This window comes from Elgaria multicarinata, chromosome 6 (assembly GCF_023053635.1).
Source record: "Elgaria multicarinata webbii isolate HBS135686 ecotype San Diego chromosome 6, rElgMul1.1.pri, whole genome shotgun sequence".
NCBI lineage: Eukaryota > Metazoa > Chordata > Lepidosauria > Squamata > Anguidae > Elgaria > Elgaria multicarinata.
Window position 1 is genome coordinate 98,636,943 of NC_086176.1, and position 20,543 is coordinate 98,657,485.

The 20,543-nt window shown below is 41.4% G+C and overlaps 1 protein-coding gene across 1 annotated transcript in view; it reads right to left on the minus strand.

The window, feature by feature from the left end:
* Positions 1-1,231: 1,231 nt before the first annotated feature.
* The window catches only part of OSMR (oncostatin M receptor), a 32,246-nt gene continuing 12,934 nt past the window's right edge, over positions 1,232-20,543 (minus strand). The window contains exons 7-17 of the mRNA XM_063128791.1: positions 19,511-19,653; positions 15,863-16,025; positions 13,148-13,224; positions 11,973-12,195; positions 10,802-10,987; positions 9,293-9,394; positions 7,214-7,387; positions 5,918-6,082; positions 4,915-5,002; positions 3,151-3,208; positions 1,232-1,712 (exon numbers count right to left, since the gene is read on the minus strand). Of these exons, the coding sequence (XP_062984861.1) occupies positions 1,305-1,712; positions 3,151-3,208; positions 4,915-5,002; positions 5,918-6,082; positions 7,214-7,387; positions 9,293-9,394; positions 10,802-10,987; positions 11,973-12,195; positions 13,148-13,224; positions 15,863-16,025; positions 19,511-19,653 (1,787 nt within the window). The 3' untranslated portion in view covers positions 1,232-1,304. The remainder of the gene's footprint in view (positions 1,713-3,150; positions 3,209-4,914; positions 5,003-5,917; positions 6,083-7,213; positions 7,388-9,292; positions 9,395-10,801; positions 10,988-11,972; positions 12,196-13,147; positions 13,225-15,862; positions 16,026-19,510; positions 19,654-20,543) is intronic.

Below are 20,543 nucleotides of genomic sequence, written 5' to 3' on the forward strand. Positions count from 1 at the left end.
ATTTCAGCACAATGTGTTGTTGATGGCCAACTCAAATATTGGCTCTTTGGTTGCGCATAAATTTGGCTGATTAGTTTTCATCTGACTGCATTTCCCCATTTCTGTTCAAGATGAATGTTTCAGGAATATCCCATATGATTTAAGATTCCTTAATTTGTAGCGTGGCGATGTGGAAGATGTTTCCCATTACTTCTTTCAAGGCTCGATTTATAAGGCAGCAAGGGTTAACTTTGTTGTTGTTTCAGCTTTCTCCTTATTGTATCTTCCAATCAAATCAGCAGAAAATAGAGTTCTTGATTCCCAAAGGAAAGGCGGATCCATTGCTCTTGCAGCAGAAAGATAGAGGCAAATCTTAACTTATTCATGTGTTAGACATGCTGTTGTTCTTTGCATTGATGTTTTGTTATAATCTGTAGTGAAGTTAATCCATTGCTGCAGCTCATGAGGATATACTATGAAATAAAGGTGTAAGAAGGTACTGATGGGTGTTACTTTTAGTGTCACCAGGCACTGCCCAGAATATTGAATTCACATGAATTCACATTCCTACCCACAGGGAACAGAGTTTAAGAACTCATTATGTTGTAACAGATTCTGACAGTCCATTCACACATGCAACACCATAAACAGTGTGGCTGTATCACCTGTAGCAAAGTGCTCTTTAAAAACGTGGTCATTCTTATACCTGCCACCCATCAATATGTGACAAGTAACTAAGTTATGTACATGTACGACAATTACGCTTGCTTTAGGATTTCTTTTGCCACGTCTGTGTGTGTTTTGGTTTTTACTGTACAGTTGCACTTAATTGATTGCTTGAATCTCCACCTGATTTAGAGGACTGTAACACATGAACGCTTATGGCATAATACATTTGCTCATCTTTAAGGTGCCACAAACCTCTTTTGCTGTTTTTTGCTGCAGAAAACGCTAACATAGCTGCCTTCCAAGAAACTGTTTTAATCTTGAGCATCTCATTGGGTGCTTAGCTTTTGAGTGGAAAGGTTACTTAGAACTATTTTAAATAAAGAAATGTGTGAACCGATCGTCAGACAGAAAAGGGACCATCCCTTTCCTAGCCTAATAAATTTGTACATTCTATTATTGTGGCTTTTTTTTTCTCCCCTTCTAATAACAAAAGGAGTAATGGTTCAGTTTAAAAAAAAGATGAAGAACAAAGAAGTCAAGCCATATAAATAGCACCTTCTCCATTTTTGTTTTCCCCCCACACTTGTATTGTATGGGTTCAGATATTTAAAATGTCCAGCTAGAACATTTACCTCGAAGCAACTCTTCTATGGATCTCACCGCTGTGCAGCAGTTAAATGTGTATTTTCATCAAATACGGGTGTTTTTGTTTGGGGTCCTGGGGACAGCTGGGGTTTGTAAGTTGACCACTCAACATATTGCTGCGCCGCAGAAAATGTTGCTGCTTCATGAGAGATATAATTTAAATTGCCGTGAGCCGTTTCTGATGAGCAGCTGATGAAGAAGCTGGCAAGTGGCTGGTAGGACGTCAAATGTGAGCTGGGTTCCTTGCTTGTCACTTGCTGCACTTGTGGACTCGGGCAAAACTTTGGATCATACAACCCATTTTCAATTAGCACCATTCCTGACGCCGGCTGCTTTAGAAGGGAACCTGGCTGCTGCTTCTCCATCACAATTAATTTGTCAGGAGTACTGTCGCTGATTTCTAGTAGTCCAACACTCATCTGCAGAACATACAGACAGCAACTGAATTAAACCTTGACTTTATTTACGTTATTTTATTTAAACTGAAATTTAGGTGATACTTAAAGGTAATTTTTTAAAAAAAATATATGAAAGGAGAGTTCATGTACTTAAAAATAATGCCCAAAGGACAGATATCAATAGAAGACGATGACCTCCTATTCCACCTCTGCTAATGGAAGGTGCTTCTACCTGATTTTTTTTAGCAATCCCTTTAGGCTCCAACAACACAGCCCACCCATGCAGAGGGTCACTGGACTCTCAGAAGAATATTTTGGGGTGACATTTGGGAGAAGAGGAAGAGCTGGCCTGGAACCAGAGTTGCTCATGTGGGAATGGCAGGGCTCCTTCCATTGGCAGAGAGTACTGATATAAAATGGAGGGTCCCCCTAGAGGAGAGGGGTGAGCTGGCAATGTTCACCCACCCCTTGCAGTCCCCAGCACCAACTGGCACACTGCTCTGGAGGGTCCTCCAATCTTCTAGAGCAGAATTTGGTGGCCATTTTGGGGGGAAATCAGAAAAAAAAATCTCTCCCCACCCACATCCACCCTTACAATCATCCAGTTTCACACCACACAACTCTCGAATCAAGCCACTCATTTTTACTTATAAAAATGCAAACGAATGAATAAAGTGATAACATGAAAGAATGAGAGGGATTGGTTGTTATTACAGAAAAACACAGAGCAGACACAACTTGTGAAGTCCAATTTGTGTCTGCTGATGGAATGGCATTTTGGACATATAATAAGAAGTGACTCATTAGAAAAAACAATAATGCTAGGGAAGGTAGAAGGAATAGAGGAAGACCAAATGAGAGATGGATTGACTCCATAAGGAAGATACGGACATGAAGGTATAAGATCTGAATAGGGTTCATCTGGAGGTCGTTGATTCATAGGGTTGCCATAAGTTGAAGTCAACTTGAAGACACATAACTAACTAATGATGGAATGGCAACCACCAGCACTGGATTCCCCCACTCCCTGGAACTTCCCGCAACAAACCCCAAATCTGCTTAGAAGGGTTGGGGGGCAGGTTTTGGGGGCTGCAGGAGGAGAGGATGGGAAAGACCCGTTGCATGACATTGAACGTAGCTCATAAGGTTTTACCCTATCCTGAAACTGCAGAATAACACACACTATCTTACTCCAAGACATAGCAAACAATATCTACTTTCAATAAATTTGTCTGAGGACCTTCCCAAGTCCTTTTATAATAAGTTAATTCGGGCATAAGTACAATGGTCTAGATTATCTGATAGGATTCAGAAACTTAGGGGGGGAAACCCACTCAATTAACTGCTATGCACAACATGCAGAAATTGCACCCTTTTTGTCACTAAGATGACACTTAAGTGATTTTGAGAGAGAAAAACAGTATACAGCTATTGGATTTTGCTAGTGATTGTATCTTACCTTTGACATCAGAGTCACATCAGGACGGGGGATTTCAGGGAACAAGCGATTCTTCACACTACAAAAATAGGATTTGGGTGGGGGGAACAACACTGATAAAGAAGATGGAGAGCACGCAATGTCAAAGAACTAAATCCAAAGCAGCCTTCAGAGAAGCAGTTCACACAATTGGAAAAGCAAGTGCAATTGAACACTTGTTGGGTCAATACAGGTAAAAGTGTACCTACAAATAACCATAGCCTATCCCATGTGTTCTGCTCAGAGACGTGGAGGGGTGAGAAAGTGTACCTGGGCAGGGCCACACTGCCAATGGTTAGTCACTGAGCCAGTGTAAGAAACTGGGATATGAACAATACATTTGCTCATGCATGAAACCCTTTGTCCAAACTGGGAAACTATGGTTACTACCCCCAGAACATGCCAAGGTATCAAATTAACTTCAAAAGATGGCTTAGTATCCTGGCTTGTTCCAAAGCTGCTAACCATAGTTTCCCAATTCAGAAACTATAGTTACTTGGAGACATCCTGGTTTAATTGCAGCCAGCATAAAGGGATTCCTGCATTGAGCAGGGGGTTGGACTCGATGGCCTTGTAGGCCCCTTCCAACTCTGCTTTTCTATGATTCTACAAGTGAAGGACTTACATACGCGGGCAAAAGACTTGTTCATATCTTGGTTTATTAAGCTGAGATATGGTAATCTGACAATGATTAGCTGATGTGATGTGTAAGAACTGAAACGAACATTTAAGGAAGATAGAGGGAGCAATATACAACTGTGTCATCGGATTGTTATCCAACTTGTGATCTGTGACCCACAACAGGGTCATTCTTATCTGGAGTGGATTGTACCAGCAATACCTCAACCATCTTTTGGAAAGAAAAGGTGAAACATGGGCTGAGGGAGTGAAGCGGAGAAAGCAAGAAGGAAGTTCTAAACAGACATATTAATTTTCTTTTCTGTTTTTAATTATAATCTTTCATTTTGTGTGTGTCATGATTCCATTGCAGACACCATTCTTAGCACATATAGGCAAATATTGCATGCAGTGTAGTTTGTCAGTGGCCTTCAACCATACAAAATTCAAGATCCATCCTTGAACCACAACCTCCTCAATTTTTATTCTTCAGTTTTTGCGTTCAGACCTTAAAAATAGCCCAAATGCCTTAGGTTTTCAGAAAAATTTTCAGCAGCATCAAACTCCTTTTAGTTATTTTTTTTAGCAATGTTTTTTTTTTAAAAAAAATGCCTATTCACATGGAATTAACATGCCCTTAGTTATATCATCACACATCAAAATATGATTGACTGTGTAGTTGTGCAATGTCTTCCTCTTCACTATATGATGCATGATTGGTTGGGCTTACCCATGTGACTAATACAAGAAGAAAGAAATAGTACCACAGGAAAAATGGAACTAAAGGTGAATATTCACACAATAAAAGTGTTTTCCAAGAAATATTTTATCTCTTTGGAGATTTTTTTTTTTTTTTTAGGCCTGAACATCGAAACAGATAAATATTCAGCACAGCCTAATAAAAACTGAGTGAGTCCAATTTTGAAGGACAAATCTTGGATTCCTGCATAATGTTCCATTAGTGAGCATCCCATTCCCATGAATAATGTAGTGTGGGAACTTGTCCTCAGAATATAAGGCAGAGTAGGCAGTGTACAAAGGCTTAATAAGACAACGGGACTTCCAAATCTGCTTTTTTTTACTAATTACTGTTTGTATAGAAAACAGTTTGCTCCTCTAAAAACTTACCAATCACTTTTCCAGAAGCACATACAAATTAGAAGTATTAATGGTACAACCGTTAGAGGCAGAAGGAGTTGCAAGAACCATTTTCCTACTGAAGAAAAAATAGATATGTATTTAGCATACAACGTTATGAATAGAAACATCACCTTCCCCAATTTTAAAATGGTACAAAACAGAGTATTTTCCAGTATTGTTTTAAGGTAGTATTCAGTATGTATTAATTTATTACATTTCTATACCACCCTATAGCCCAAGCTCTCTGGGTAGTTCATAAAACATGACTTAAACCATGAAATACAGTTACATAATAAAACATATAAGGACCTTACAATGTTAAAACAGAATAAAACCAGATGAAAACCAAAGTAAAAGCCAGCAGCAGTGCAAAGACCTTAAAACACACCAAGCCAACTTAAAGAAAAAATGGAAGGGCTAAAAATCCTGGGAGAAGGAAAAGGTATTTATCTAGTGCCCAAAAGGCTACAACTTGGGTGCCAAGCATGCCTCTCTGGGGAGGGCACTCCTCAGCGGAGGTGCCACCACTGAAAAGGCCCTCTTACTTATTGACCACCTGTTTCACCATATTTGGCGGGGGCACCCACAGAAGGCCCTCTGAGAATGACCTTAAGATCTGGGCAGGAACCTATGAGAGGAGCCCTAAGCTATTTAAAACTTTAAAAGTTAATACCAACATTTTGAATTGGGCCCAGAAACAGACCTGAAGCCGGTACAGTTCACAAAGCACCGGTGCAATATGAACATATCGGCCAGTCCCTGTTAACCATCTTTCTGCCCTATATTGGACCAGCAAGACCAAATGAAGTTTCTGGACTATTTTCAAAGCCAGCCCCACAAATAACACGGTGCAGTAATCCAAAGAGCAGGGCTAAAATAGAAGTGCAGCGTTTGTCCACAATTGCAACAGCGCAAACGCCTTTTTTAAAAATATAGTTATGTTAAAACAGACACTTAAATCAATTAATCAACCAGAAGTTGTAGGACTTACTGTCAGATTGTGTAGTTGCTTGCGAATAAATGCCTGTTTTCTTCGGCCAGGTAACACTGTACGCCTGAACGGTAAGTTTGTAAACTGTGTCAGGTTCCAGGCGTTCCACTGTGAAGCTGCTTTGCTCTGGATCTGTAATATTGTATCTGCATACCGTGGAATTATCTGCGTTCAAAAAAGCAGAAAATATGGCAACAAACAAGATAATGCAGCCCTTCAACCTCCTCCTCCAAGACTCATTAAAAGAAAAGAGAAAACAAAGACTTCCCTAAATCATCCTACAGTCACTTGGCTCACTCACTCAGCTCCCACCTTGACCAATACATTCCTGCTATTCACTGTCCGTCCCTGCAGTTCTTGTCCATCAGTACCAAAGACAGACTTGCACATGTTAATGACTTAAGCATGAACTGAAACACAATGCTTCTTAGCAACATTGGATCACACATTCAGCTTCCAGTTAAACAGGCCTGACCCACATGAACTGGGCACCTGATATTATATCTGAGATTTCTCTGTGTGTGTGTGTGTGTCTCTCTATCTCATACACCCCCACCCCATCACTATCATTATTTGATGGTGTAGTCATCCAGCACTGTACATACAGCTGTGAACTAGCCTGCTGATTTCTTTTAACACGTAATCAGTGGTGCACTTACGGCAGGTGCTCAGGGCAGAATGAACAGGAGGACCTCCAAATCTAGATGTAGCAGAGCTGTATGTAAGTGATGTAATACATGTAGAGCAGGTGGGCAAACCACTTTGGGCCACTTTCAAACCCCCTGGGCCATACTCCAGACCGCGACGGAGGCAGGTAAGCCCTCCTCCCCCCTTACCTGGCTTCGCCGCCGTCGCCGCACAAACTGTGGCGGCGGCGGCACCACCAGGTGAGGGCCCCCCCTTACCAGCGTCCGGATCTCCGGATCAAGGCGAACCGCTTTGCCTCGATCCGCAGCTCCCCCAACCCGATTCAGATCTGCCTTTGGCGGAGGCGGATCACGTCGCTCCGCTCTGGATTTGGGGAACCGAAACGGAGCAGAGCACAGCCCTACTTAGAATGACTTCCTTGTTTCTTAGCAGGGCTCAGTCTCAATTCTTAACTGGAAGCCCTGACTCACAAGTTCTTCCCTTTCCTCTTGGTCCTAGTTTCATTTCCCCATGAAGATTTCTTCCTTTGGATTACATCTCATCTTTCCCTCTGCTTTCGAGCAAAGCTTTCACTCCCTAAATGACATCTGACTCAATATTCACATGTCACTGAGCGATACATTATTCTGGAATTCCCGAGTGAGTTACCTGAAAATATAGGTTCAATGTTCCCTAATGTGCAGTTTCCAGATTCCTTTTTCACATAGAGTATGTAACCTCTGATAAAACCGGGTTGGGAATCTTGCAGAGAAGACTTCCAGGTTACTGAAACTGAATTGGAAGTCACTGTAGATATTTTAAGGTCAAGGTCCTGATTTGGCTCTGGAAGAAAGGAAGTAGATAAAATTGTTATACGCTTCCTGTACTGCTAATCTTCAACCTTGACATTATGGTTAGATTTTCATTTACTGTTCATGCAAGTTTGCTTTTTGAGAATTGGGTATTACAATTCTCCCACCCAAAAACAAAATTGGGCCAACTCTTTCTTGTGAGGCCTCACCGACTAGCTACAGAACTGTGAAGCAGTCATTTCTGCCCAGCCCACAACACCCCACAGCCCCCTACGTTAGTGTTAAGTCTCAGAAATTCTCCTAAACTACATCTCTTTGCAAGCTGTACCTGCTAAAACTCCCTTACTCAACTATGGTACGTGCACGATATCTCTTCTCTTTTGCATATGGTATCCTCTGGAAAACCCTCCTTCGTGTGGTCCAGGAGGCGGGAAACGTAACATCTTTTAAATGCCTCCTGAAAACATCCCTTTTCACATAGGCTTTCCCTGGATTTTAACTTAGCTAGTTTTACATTGCCTTTTTAACTTTTAATGTTTTAAATTTATCTATACTTGTTATATGCTATGTTTAATTGTGCACTGTCCAGAGAGCTTCAGCTGATGGGCAGTATAAAAATGTAATTAATAAATAAATGAATAAATAAAAACTAATCAATCCAGCTCATGGTCTGTAGGCACAGGATGCAGCAACCTTGCTGAAGCTAAACAGGTTTGGGCTGGTTAATGCAATGGAACCACCTGGGGACCGCATGTATGCCGACTTGGTTCAATTGCTTGGAAGAAGGGCAGGATATAAATCTAATAAACTGGCTGTAGCCTAAACTTTCATTGGTTACAGTACAGCGGCTAGAGCCTACTTCACCTAATGCTTCTACAAACACTCATGCAAAAGCATTTGTTAGGGCACAATCGAGTCGAACCAAACCCCTTTGAAGCATGTGCTTAACTGTGCTATCCCATACCAATCCACTCAAAGGCAAGTCCCACTGAGTCCAATGGGACTCAGGTAAAAGCATACAGCATTGCAGCCTTTGTCATCCATTGGCATCAGTGGGACTTCAAGCTCCATCACATATGCTGGATTGTGCCTTGATGTTTCTTAAAAAGGGGGGGGGGGGAAGGAGGCTACAATTTGTTTTTAGCTTTCCTTCCCACTACTCACAATGCGAGGGAAGTAATTTAGAGCAGCTTCAGGTCTGGTCTAATTGTTCCCAAATTGGGGGCATAGTCAAGAACTGGGAGAGCTTTGGATCCTACGGATCCCCTCTGTGCATACCATGCCCCTGATCCCTTTGCCCCTGCTCCAACATTAGAGAAGTGAGAGATGCAGATCTTTCTTCAGGAACAAGAAGGTAAAAAAAAGTGCTCTTCCAGGGACCATAGGATTGCACCTTCAAGTCCGGAGAGGCTTATTTGTTGATTTGACTACGAAAGATAAAACTGTTCTGGATTTTCCCTACTTTTCGTAATAATTACAGAGAACATGGTTTCCTAATGGACACATTTAGGATGTAGTTGCAGCAGTTCTTTTCTTAGTAACACTGGGTCGATTGTCTTTTGAAGAGGAGAATTCTCCAAATCCATGTGCTAACTGTGTTCCTGTCTAGTTTCATTCCAATAACTTTATAGAGTTGATATAGAGCTCAATTTGCACCCCTCCATTTGCACCATTTCAAAATGTTGACCAACGTCCAGGATGAAGTGGAAGCACAGGTTACTTTAGTAGCAAGGGGAAAGTGTGTGTGTGTGTGTGTGTGTGTGTGAGAGAGAGAGAGAGAGAGAGAGAGATGGGGGGAGAATTCCTGGAACATGAATTCTGCTCTGTTCATGAAAGGACAATTAGGATCTAAGCCAACTCCTATAGACTTTCTGTTTTCAAGAGACTCACTTAGCATGTACAATTTCAACATGGTCAAACAGCACTGCTGGCTTACCCAATTCTTTAAGGTATTTCTCCTTCTTTTCCAGTAAATAACTTCTATCACCTTGTGTTCCATACACCCTGAAACTGTATCTCACCCCGGGCCTGAAAGCTTCTAGAATATAATACATATGGGTAAGCATGAATAGCAAAGGCGAAACATCAGATTGCATTTACTGTATAAAGCAAGTTATTTTATTGAAGGACGTAGTAGCCCAATATCCAATGCAATTCTCATTGTTAATAACTAGCATTGTGAATGAATTAAGCAGAGATCTGTGTAAATTAATGGATAGGTTTTGATGTATGGATAGGTTTTGATGTGAAATCTTTTCTTTATCCCCCCCCCTTCAACATTCCCACGTTTTCACCATTTATAACCATAAATATTCTTCCCATATACAAAAACTGATAACTGTCCAATACACGATCAGGGCAGCTTACTCCGCTGCTGGATCAATAAAGCTTCAGCACTAGGCTTCGTGGGCTGACATGTTTTTAAAAAGAACTTCTGAGCAGCTGGAATGTTCACAATATTTCCATAACACTCAGCAGCCAATCCAATGGAAGAGGTCATTTCAATTAAGGAAAGCCAGAGCTCTAACAGCCAATAACCATGGAGGGTTTTTTTACGTCAATTCTTTTCTCCTGTCAAATGTATCTGATTTTGGAAGTAAACTGACAAAGCTAATTATTTTCCTGTATACTCTCATCTTCCCTTTAATACAATAACCCGTTCATGTCTCTGCCACAAGAATAAGTGAATGAAAACATTTCTAATATGGCCTTTAGTTTTCCAATTTAGGCCATGGCTAAGACGAGGGGGTTGGAGGGCGATGATTGCGTGATCGTCGCCCTGGTTTACGCAAGGTGCGTGACATTGCGGCTGCCATTTTCGTTGTTGTTGTTAAAGGAGAAGGAGCGCATGAGCTCTTGTCAGAAAACAGGAGAGGTTTTTTTTTAAAAAAACTCCCCCTCCCCCCACCCCACCCCACCCCCATGCTTTTTCCACAGTCTCGGGATCATCCCGAGACGCGGAAAAAGCGGGATTAAAGGGTAGGGTGAAATCCCGGGCCAAGGGAGGAATCATCCCTCCCTGCTCCCAGGGTCCTCTGTGCATCATGTGGATGCACAGGTATGATCCCGGGATATAGGCCAGGTCTAGCCATGGCCATAGTTTATAAGTTGGATGTAAAACACCAAGAAAAAAAACCCATTTATTCTGCAGCTCTGAAATTGGTTGGGGGAATAGTCCACCCCTGATAAGGACGTTTGAGATGACAGGGTCCTTGCTGAAGGGGGACAGCTTCTCTTTCCCCCATGTAAGTCAACAAAGTCACCACTCCATTTATTTGCACAGCGAGGTGGAAAACTGAACACCCAGGCTGTGAGAGGCAGTGAGAACTTGGCAAGTTCTTCACGGTCTTATGGGCATCACATGGGGCAGGGGGGTGATACCAGCTCTATCCCAATAGTGTCCTCAGGAATTATTCATTCAGCAACAAAAGCGTATTCTTCTTACCAGATGAAATGAGAGCACTGGAATCATTTCGCCCAAACTTCATCCATTGAAAATCACAAGGGTGAGACTTTGGGACATTGCACCAGTCAACAACATAGCCATCAAACTTGCTTTGAGGCTTCCAAGAAATATATATGCTATTTGCTGTATTGTTGTCTGTCGTTTCTTTGCTTGAACTCATTTCATCTAAATGAAAACAGTAGATTGCAGTATTTAAATTAGTGCAAAAATCTATACCTAAAAGGTGAGAGTTTTGTTAACTGTGCTAATATTTGTACCTTTTTTGAGATACCTGTTGCTCTGTTGGTCCCAATGAAGAAGTGATAACATGAAACAAGAACCAATGGAACCAAGAAGCTACCTTGTCCTTCCTGTTCACCAGTCCAGACCCCACCCAGGTCAACCCTATGCAGTGGCAACCACAGTGTTCCACAAACAGACCACAATATGGGCACCGAGCAACTCTCTCTGGGAAAGGCATTGGTGCCACATCTGAAAAGACCTCTCCTTAGTAGCCACCTGCCTCACTTCAGAGAAGTGCCAGAGAAGGGACTTTGAAGCTGATCTCAGGGTTTGGTCAGATGTATATTGGAGGAGATGTTCCTCCAAGTAACCTGGCCCCAAGTTGTGTAGGGCTTTGAATGCTAATACCAGCACTTTGAATTGGGCCCAGATTGGGAGCCAGTGCAAATTGCCCTGCATGCAGCAAGTTTTGAGATTCTCTCTTTTCTTCACTTTACTCTCCCTTCCATGATTCCTGGAAGTGTGACCTGATAGTTTTCTGAATAGGAAAATTTCCTCCAGGGCTGGGGAGGCTAGGAACTCTCTCTCTCTCTCTCTCTCTCTCTCTCTCTCTCTCTCTCTCTCTCTCTCTCTGTGTGTGTGTGTGTGTGTGTGTGTGTGAGAGAGAGAGAGAGAGAGCTATTTTGCCCACACTTTAATGTTTTCATTGCAAAGTGTAAACTTACACATTCAGGAGAAAGTCCCAAATGTTCAGCTAATCAGAAGAATGCAATAAATAGGGTGCAGTTATCAAATGAATTTAACAAACAAGGAATTTTGGGCAAACAATAGAGGTTCTACTCTTTCTCAAAACAGGCAGGTGTAATATTGTTTCAATGGGGTGTGGGGAAGAACAGTACATTGGAGCAACACATCTAAAGGTACAAACCATTCTCTTCACTTCCCAACATAATCACTGAGGGAGAGGATGTGTTTACAGAGTTCCTTGCTGAAACACTGATTTTGTAAGAATGGTTATCAAGAAGAATGGATGTGTAGTTCTTTGTTTCAATCATGAAGTTATTCTGATTAGACACAACAGGTTCCTCTAAATTTTCCAAGAATATCTCATATCTCTTAATTTTTCCATTAGCATGAAAGCTTGGCGATTCCTGTGGGGAGGAAAACAAAACCTCTCAAAATACATTCTGAGTCTTCTGGCATCTACACTATATTCTTTCAGACACCACGTGAAGACTTTTTATTCTCTCAGCATTTTAACAGTCTATAAAATTAATTTTAACTTTGCTGTTTTAAATTTGCATTTTAAATTTGTATTTCTGCACTGCTGCTGATTTTATCCTGGTTGTGCTTTTATATTGTATTTTATATCGTGTTTTTATACTGTTTGTTTTATACTTTGAATGGTTTTAATTTTTGTGAAACGCCCAGGGAGCTTTGGCTATTGGGCGGTATAAAAATTTATTTATTTATTTATTTATTTATTTATTTATTTATTTTATATACCGCCCCACAGCCGAAGCTCTCTGGGTGGTTTACAACAGTTATTGCAAAAATGCAATAAATAAATAAATAAAAGATGGCAGCATTTTGCTTTGCAACATGGCAAAGTCCCCATTAAAACACACACAAACACACACACACACACAAAACAAATCTGAAGAAATAAAATTAAAATCCGGAGGAGCAGGAAGCCTGGTGGATGCCAAGAAAGGTGCCCAACTTGGAGACTCCGGATTTAAAAGAACTCAATCAAAAATATATTTGTAGCTTCCCTGGGTCCTCACATAACTAAACGATAATGAAAACAATGATTTGAAATGCACACTGCAAAGGTAGAGCACTTTTTAAAAAACAGAAACGACTTTTAAACATTTCCACCATCATTAGCAAGAAGAAGAAAAACCATTGATAAGAACTACCTTTTGTATTTTGCTTTTTTTTTGTCTCACATCAGATGCATCCTCTACGTTTTCACTAGTGACAATCAACAAAGGCTCTGTCATCCCCCTGCCAGTTCTCTGAAAAAACAATAAGCCTATAACCTGTCCCCAGCCTGTTTGTCATATCTTCCAGCATCACTGATAGTATGATCAGGCTTACCTTCCAGAACACAGTTACATGCCTTTTGTTTGAATCCAGGCTAATGTCTCTCCAAATGTCCAGCTGACCTGATGGAGCTGCAAATCAAAGCACATATAAAACACAGCTGTATCATTGGGATTGCAGCTCATCTGATCAAACGTAGGTGGAGACAGGACAAGCATCCTTTCCTGCTAACTTTGCAGACCTCAGGATGACTTCTTCAAATACTTGAACAGTTGTCGCACAGAGGAGGGCCGGGATCTCTTCTTGATCATCCCAGAGTGCAGGATACGGAATAATGGGCTCAAGTGACAGGAAGCAGGATTCTGGCTGGACATCAGGAAAAACTTCCTGACTGTTAGAGCAGTATGACAATGGAACTAGTTACCTAGGGAGGTCGTGGGCTCTTCCACACTAGAGGCATTCAAGAGGCAGCTGGACAGCCATCTGTCAGGGATTCTTTAAGGTGGATTCCTGCATTGAGCAGGGGGTTGAACTCAATGGCCTTATAGACCCCTTCCAACTCTACTATTCTGTAATTCTTAATTTCAGGAGCAATATGCAGCCATGAGGAATCACCTGCAAAATAACGTCACGTGCATGCTGCCTACCCTCCACACCTACATCAAACCATGGCAGCTTTACAATTCATTGCATTGGTTCACATTCCAGTGTTCTTAGGAGCCCTGGACAATTATCTTGCACAAGCCTCTTTCTACCCAGGTTACTTTATGCCCCAATTCTGCTGCTGCTCCATAGTCAGGTACATTTGGAAGAAGGGTATATGTGTGGAGTTCATGTTGACTGAGGAGGAGGGTTGCTTTTTGCAATCTTTCCTTGCGAGCAATCAAAAAAGCTCAAGGGGTGTGTGGGAGAATAAAGCTCTCTCAAAGGAAGATAGCAGAAAGCAAATGAAAACTAAGTTCACCCATCACAACCTTCCACGTCACAGAGAGACTTCCAGAATTAATTCTAACTCACGAACTTCACTGAAGATTTTTCGGTGTTTGGCTGCTATTGTAGACGAATCAACAGATATGCAAGCGATGTGATGTGCAAGATACAGCACTCCAAACAAAACAAATGACCACTAGTAGTGCATCACCCAGTTCATGAACGTTTATAGATTAAAAACAATATTCTAAATAGAGTATCAAGCTTTCAACAAAGACGTTCCACAGAAAGCGTATCAACATTTGCTCCTGATGTAGGATCTTGGCATCCGAAACGCTGAGCTTTTTTGAACCTTTTAAATAAAAATCTTATTTTTTGACAATACCATAAAAAAAAAACCTCTTTATCCTACACAGCACCAGAGCCAGTCTCTCTTTTCATATCACATTTTTCAATGTGAAATGTTTCAGTATAAAACACTAGATTCAGTCACAAACAGGAATAAGCTACAATACCACTCAGTTTATAAGTGGTATTGCAAGCATACTCTTGTTTATGATTGAAGCTAGTGGTTTATAAGGAAATGTTTCACACTTAAAAATCTGTTTATATATGTATATGTTTATTTATTTATTTTTAATCCATAGACATTTATAAACTGGATGTGCTACTAGTGGTCATTTGTTTTGTTCGTAGACTTGAATTAATTCTACTATCAGCTTTGGCTGATATGCCAGCTGCGTCCCTTCCTAGAGTCGGAAGACCTAAAGACAGTAGTGCACGCGCTGGTAACTTCGAGGCTCGACTTCTGCAATGTGATCTACCTTTGTGCCTAGTCCGGAAACTTCAACTAGTTCAAAGTATGGCAGCCCAGCTGGTCACTGGTACACCTAGAGGGGACCACATTACACCAGTTTTAAAATCTCTTCACTGGCTGCCAATTAGTTTCCAGGCGAAGTACAAAAGTGTTGGTTATCACCTTTAAAGGCCTACATGGTTTGGGCCCAGGCTACCTGCGGGATCGCCTTCTCCCCTACAATCCACCCCGCACCCTCAGGTCCTCTGGGAAGAATCTACTTCAGCTAGCAAAAACTAGATTAACAACTGTTACCCAGAGGACCTTCTTTTCTGCTGCTCCCAGACTGTGAAATGGCCTGTCGGAGGAGATGCGTCAACTTAACAGTCTTTTAGCATTTAAGAAAGCTATAAAGACTGATCTCTTCCGGCAGGCCTATCCAGTGGAATTTTAGGATGCTTTTAGGATGTTCTAACAACATATCCTATTTAATCAGCATTTTATGTATTTTATACTTATTGTTGTTCCCTGCCTCGATCAGAATGGAGAGGCGGGTAAGAAATTAATAATAATAATAATAATAATAATAATAATAATAATAATAATAATAATTTGCACAATCAATTGCATGTTTACTCAGAATTCAATCTATCATCTGAGAATGGCTGATCTGCTGGATCCAAAGCTTCTTCATTCCCTGAGAAGCTCTGGGCAGGCCGGCCCTGCCATTAGGTTGCTGAGTGGTGGCAGCAAGGTGTTGGATAATAGAGCTATATGAACCATGACCTGTGCCCCTAAGCTAGGCTGCTACCTTCAGGTGTGGGGGAGGATACTGTCCCATCCCCAGTGTTGAAGTAAGGTTCAACTGCCAGGCCACTCAGCTTTTTTACATGGAATGGGATCAGGCACCATCTTGTTCTTCACTTCAGGCAGCAAAATGTCTTGGGCCAACCGTGATCCACCATTCTGGTGTTTATACTTCCCCCCCTGACTGAAACCCACAAGACGGAATGGAAAAAATTCTCAAAGTACAGCATTCCTACCGGATTCGTTTGTCTGGATAATTAACCATTTGTTCCATTTGCTCCATTTCCAGAAGGATCCATTGGGTGCACTGCAGCGTACTTTTAGGAAATAGTTTGTGTAAGGTTGCAGCCCATCTAGGCTAATGTGGGGATTTGTAATACAATGTGCTGTAACATTGCGCTGAAAAACATAAATATTAAAACCGTTACTGGTCAAGTGCCTCAGCCTCCGGGCACTATTTTGTCTCCAATGTTGTTCCAACATCTTTATGAAGCAATTGTGAGTAGTTATTAGTAGATTTCGGAGAATGTGTCATCAATATGCTGATAGTACTATATAAGGTGCCAGGAGGCACACAACTACTCCAAACACCAATAAAAAGTGATAATTATCAAATAACCCATTTATTTACAATTTGTAAAGATATGTAAAACAAACTGATGTGTTTCAAGGTGGTTAACAATCACGATATTGGGTACTATAATAACCAATAATATATACTATACATGAGAGAGTACAATTATAATACAGTCCAACACTATTACAAACTTTTTTAACACTTAGCACCTGAGACAATACCATCAGAATAATATATATACACAAATAGGGTTTCTTCTCATTTTCTATTCTTTTCAGCTCATATTTTGAGAAGTTAATGATGCATCAGTTCTCTTGCCCATTATCTAGAGTACCATTTGCACCTGTTTCGCTGTGCCGTGCATTGTTGGATCCCAGACAGTTGGCAGCTAAGGCCTTTGGCAAGATGTCAAGGCCAGCCAAAAGCAGAGAAGGGAGCTATCTGTGTTGGGCTGGTCGCCCGCTAATTATTGAGGCTGGTGGCTTTCCAGTCGACAAGAATCTATGAACTCATGGGACCATCCTCACAATGGGAGGGATCGAGGGGATAGTATTTGATTCCATGGGACTCTCCCAAGGCAGAACCTCGCTATAGGCCAATCTGCAACTGGTGCTGCAGGCCACGCTGTTATCATGTTATGTTTGCTGCTGTTCTTATCTTGATAAGACTATGGGGTTTCCAGTAGCTAAAAGAACATATGCTTTGAATGTATTGTTGTGCTTTTTCTTGCTTTATTAACATATTTTAGATAAATAAACTTCCCTTGACCAATTGATATGTTCATTGCCTCTGATGATGATGATGATTGTAAGCCTATGCGGCAGAGTCTTGCTATTTACTGTTTTACTCTGTACACCACCATGTACATTGATGGTGCTATATAAATAAATAAATAATAATAATAATAATAATAATGATGATGATGATTTATTTATTTGTATCCCGCCTTTTGCTCAATATTGGGCCTCAAGGCGGTCTTACAAAGTTTAAAACAAACATTGTAAAACCTAGGAAAAGAAATGTAAAAAAAAAAATGTTCAAAATGCACAACAAAATTACTAGTCATTAACATAGATGGACAACCAAATTACTCTCCAAAGGCCTGCTGGAACAAACAAGTTTTAGCCTGCTTCCGAAAGTCCATCAAGGAGGGAGCCAGTCTAGCTTCCCTGGGAAGAGAGTTCCAGAGCACTGGAGCAGCCACCGAGAAGGCCCTCTCTCATGTTCCCGCCAAGCATGCCTGTGAAGATGGTGGGACTGGAAGAAGGGCTTCTCCAGAAGATCTTAAAGCACGGACAGGCTCATAAGGGAGAATACGGTCTTTCAAATAACCTGTACCCGAGCCATATAGGGCTTTATAGGTCATAACCAGCGCTTCGAATTGTGCCTGGAAACAGACTGGAAGCCAGTGGAGCTGTTTTAACAGGGGAGTTGTATGCTCCCTGTAACCAGCCCCAGTCAACAATCTGGCTGCAGCTCTTTGAACCAGCTGGAGTTTCCAAACACTCTTTAAAGGTAGCCCCACGTAGAGCGCATTACAGTAACCCAATCAGGATGTAACTAAGGCATGCGTCACCGTGGCCAGGTCCGACATCTTTAGGAATGGGCGCAGCTGGCGCACTAGCTTTAACTGTGCAAATGCACTCCTGGCCACCGCCGAAACCTGGGCATCCAGGCTCAGGGCTGAATCCCGAAGTACACACAAGCTGTGGACCTGTGTCTTCAGGGGGAGTGTAACCCCATCCATGAATATCTAAAAAGGACCATTGCGTACTGATAAAACAATGGGCAAAACAGAGGCCATGGATGTTCTGAACCAGAACCTGGATGCAGTCATGGGCTGGATGAGGGCTAATAAACTGAAAATGAATCCTGATAAGACAGCAACCCTTTGAGTGGGTGGCTCTCAGGTCCAGGAATTGGGTTGTTTACCTGTTTTGGATGGGTTACACTCTCTCCAAAGGAAAAGGTACATAGTTTGAGGCTACTCCTGGTTTTATCTTTGTCAGTTAGCCTCTGTGATTCAGAGCGTCCATTACCAACTTCAGCTGGTGCAACAGATACACCTGTTTCTGGATAGTCTAGCCATGGTGGCTATGACTGTTCAAGGCCTAAGCAATACCTAACAGACTGCATTCACCTGTACATACCTAGCTGACCTCTACGATCTTCAGAGGAGACCTTGCTGGTCATTCTGCAACCAACACAATGTTGTCAAATAACATCTCAAACGAGGTCCATCTCAGTATTGGCACCCACCCCCTGGAACACCCTCCTCCATGTGGCTAAAAAGCCCGTCTAGCGAAAAATACAGCAGCTGGATGACAGGATATTTCCGTCATTAAAGATTGCACCCTTAATGATGGAAATATTCTTCTAGCATTATGCACATTGGTTTGCTCTTGTTGAAAGCACTGTCCTTTTTGTGTTTATAGGTATTTATATAAGAATTAAGGCTTATTATCAGATAACTACCAGACCAATTTTGCTCATTTTTGTTTTAAACTGAAGCTTGAGCAGTGTAGATGTGCAGAAAATTTTGAAACATTGAAAAAGTTCAAAGCTCAAGCTTTGGGCAGATCAGGAAGGGAAAAGAGAGAGGGTTGAGACAAAGGGGAGGTTAGTGAATATGCCTCACACTGTGCATGTGATGCAACATGTGAGACTGTGTGTGTGTGGATGTGCAATAATGCCTATTCCTGTGAGCTCTTAAGAGTGTTGGGCCAATGAAATGACAGGCGCTGAATATTGGGAAAGAGGCTGAAGAAAAACCAATTGGTGACAGAAGAGGAGGAAGACGAGGAAGAAAAGCTGAGGAGAAAGAGTTGAAAGGACATCAGAGGTAGAAGAGAAAGAAAAATCTTACATCACATGCTTTCAATCTCAAACTTCAAGAAATGGTGAATGAAGTATTCTAAAAAGTACATTCTCAGACTACTAGACCCCATGGTGACAAAGGATTTGCATAAGTGTATGGCAATAATCCTATGCACACTTAGCTCCAGTATTTTCTAAGAAAGCAAAAATAAGATTGTACTGAATGATAGTTCTGTGGCATCTTAAAGACTAACAAATTTACTGTGGCATAAGCCTCTGCAGTCTAGAGCTCTACTTCCTCAGATGCATCTTACACATATGGCTCTAGTCCATGAAATGTTATGCCATAATAATTTATTCGGTGTTCTGGGGCACCTGAAGATCAACAAATGTTGTTTTGGCTTTTACAAGCTCCCATGGCTGTCCTCCTGAAAAGGAAAGGGTGGAAAAAGGCACATACATCTTTATTTTAATAACAGATGCTTCTTACCTGTTCATCTTCCACACCAGGAGAAGAGATGTAAATTTGGCACAATAGAAATGGCATTGCCTTTATACAGTTTATATGCCAGTACAACTGGATGCTGGTAGCATTTTTAGAACTTGAGAGATGAGACGGGACCTCAGGACGAACTGGTTTAAAAAGAAAGAATGAATATAAAAACTTCTGAAAGAGAAATTCAAATAACTTGTATAGTAATGGTAGTAAAAAAATTGTTTATTTATTATAACATTTATATCCTGCCATTTTTCCTCCAAGGAAACCAAGGCAGCTTACATAATCCTCCTCTTTTCCATTTTAACCTCACAACAACCCTTTAAGTTATATTAGGCTGAGAGTCAATGACTGGCCCAAATTCACTCAATGAGATTTATAGCTGAGAGGAAGCTTGAACCCAGATTTCCCAAGTCCCACCACACTGTTGTTGTTGTTGTTATCATCATCAATTTATAAAGCACCATAAACGTACATTGCATTGTACAAAGAGAAAAACACTAAAAGAACTCCCTACCTGAATGGCTTACAATCCAGAAAAATAAAAATAAAATTTTAGAAAATTTTAGAAAATTAAAATTGAACTTACTGGCTCTCGCTTAGAAGCACCTCACTAAACTCTTCACAGAACACCAGATCAAAACTAGAAATATCATTGAAGTTTGTAAAACCCCAGGCTTGGATTATCAACACTGGGTGTGTGTGTATCCAATTAAACCCTCCCACCACTGAACACCTTACATCAGTAATAGCGAAGGGGGGGGGGTGACTCCCTCTCCATCCCGCAACTCCCTCAAAATCAGCTGCAGAGGACTGGGGTACCCCCCCAGAGGATATTTTGGAAGGCACGAAGAGCTGCAGAGGAATGGACAGGAGGGAATGCCCACCTCAAATACAAGGTGGGCATTACAAAGCTTTCACCCTGCACACAGACATACACAGAGGCCCTTTCTACACCTAAGGATTATCCTAGGAAAATAGAGGCATCGTCCCTGCCTGCTCCTGGGATCCCGTGTGTCATTTGCAT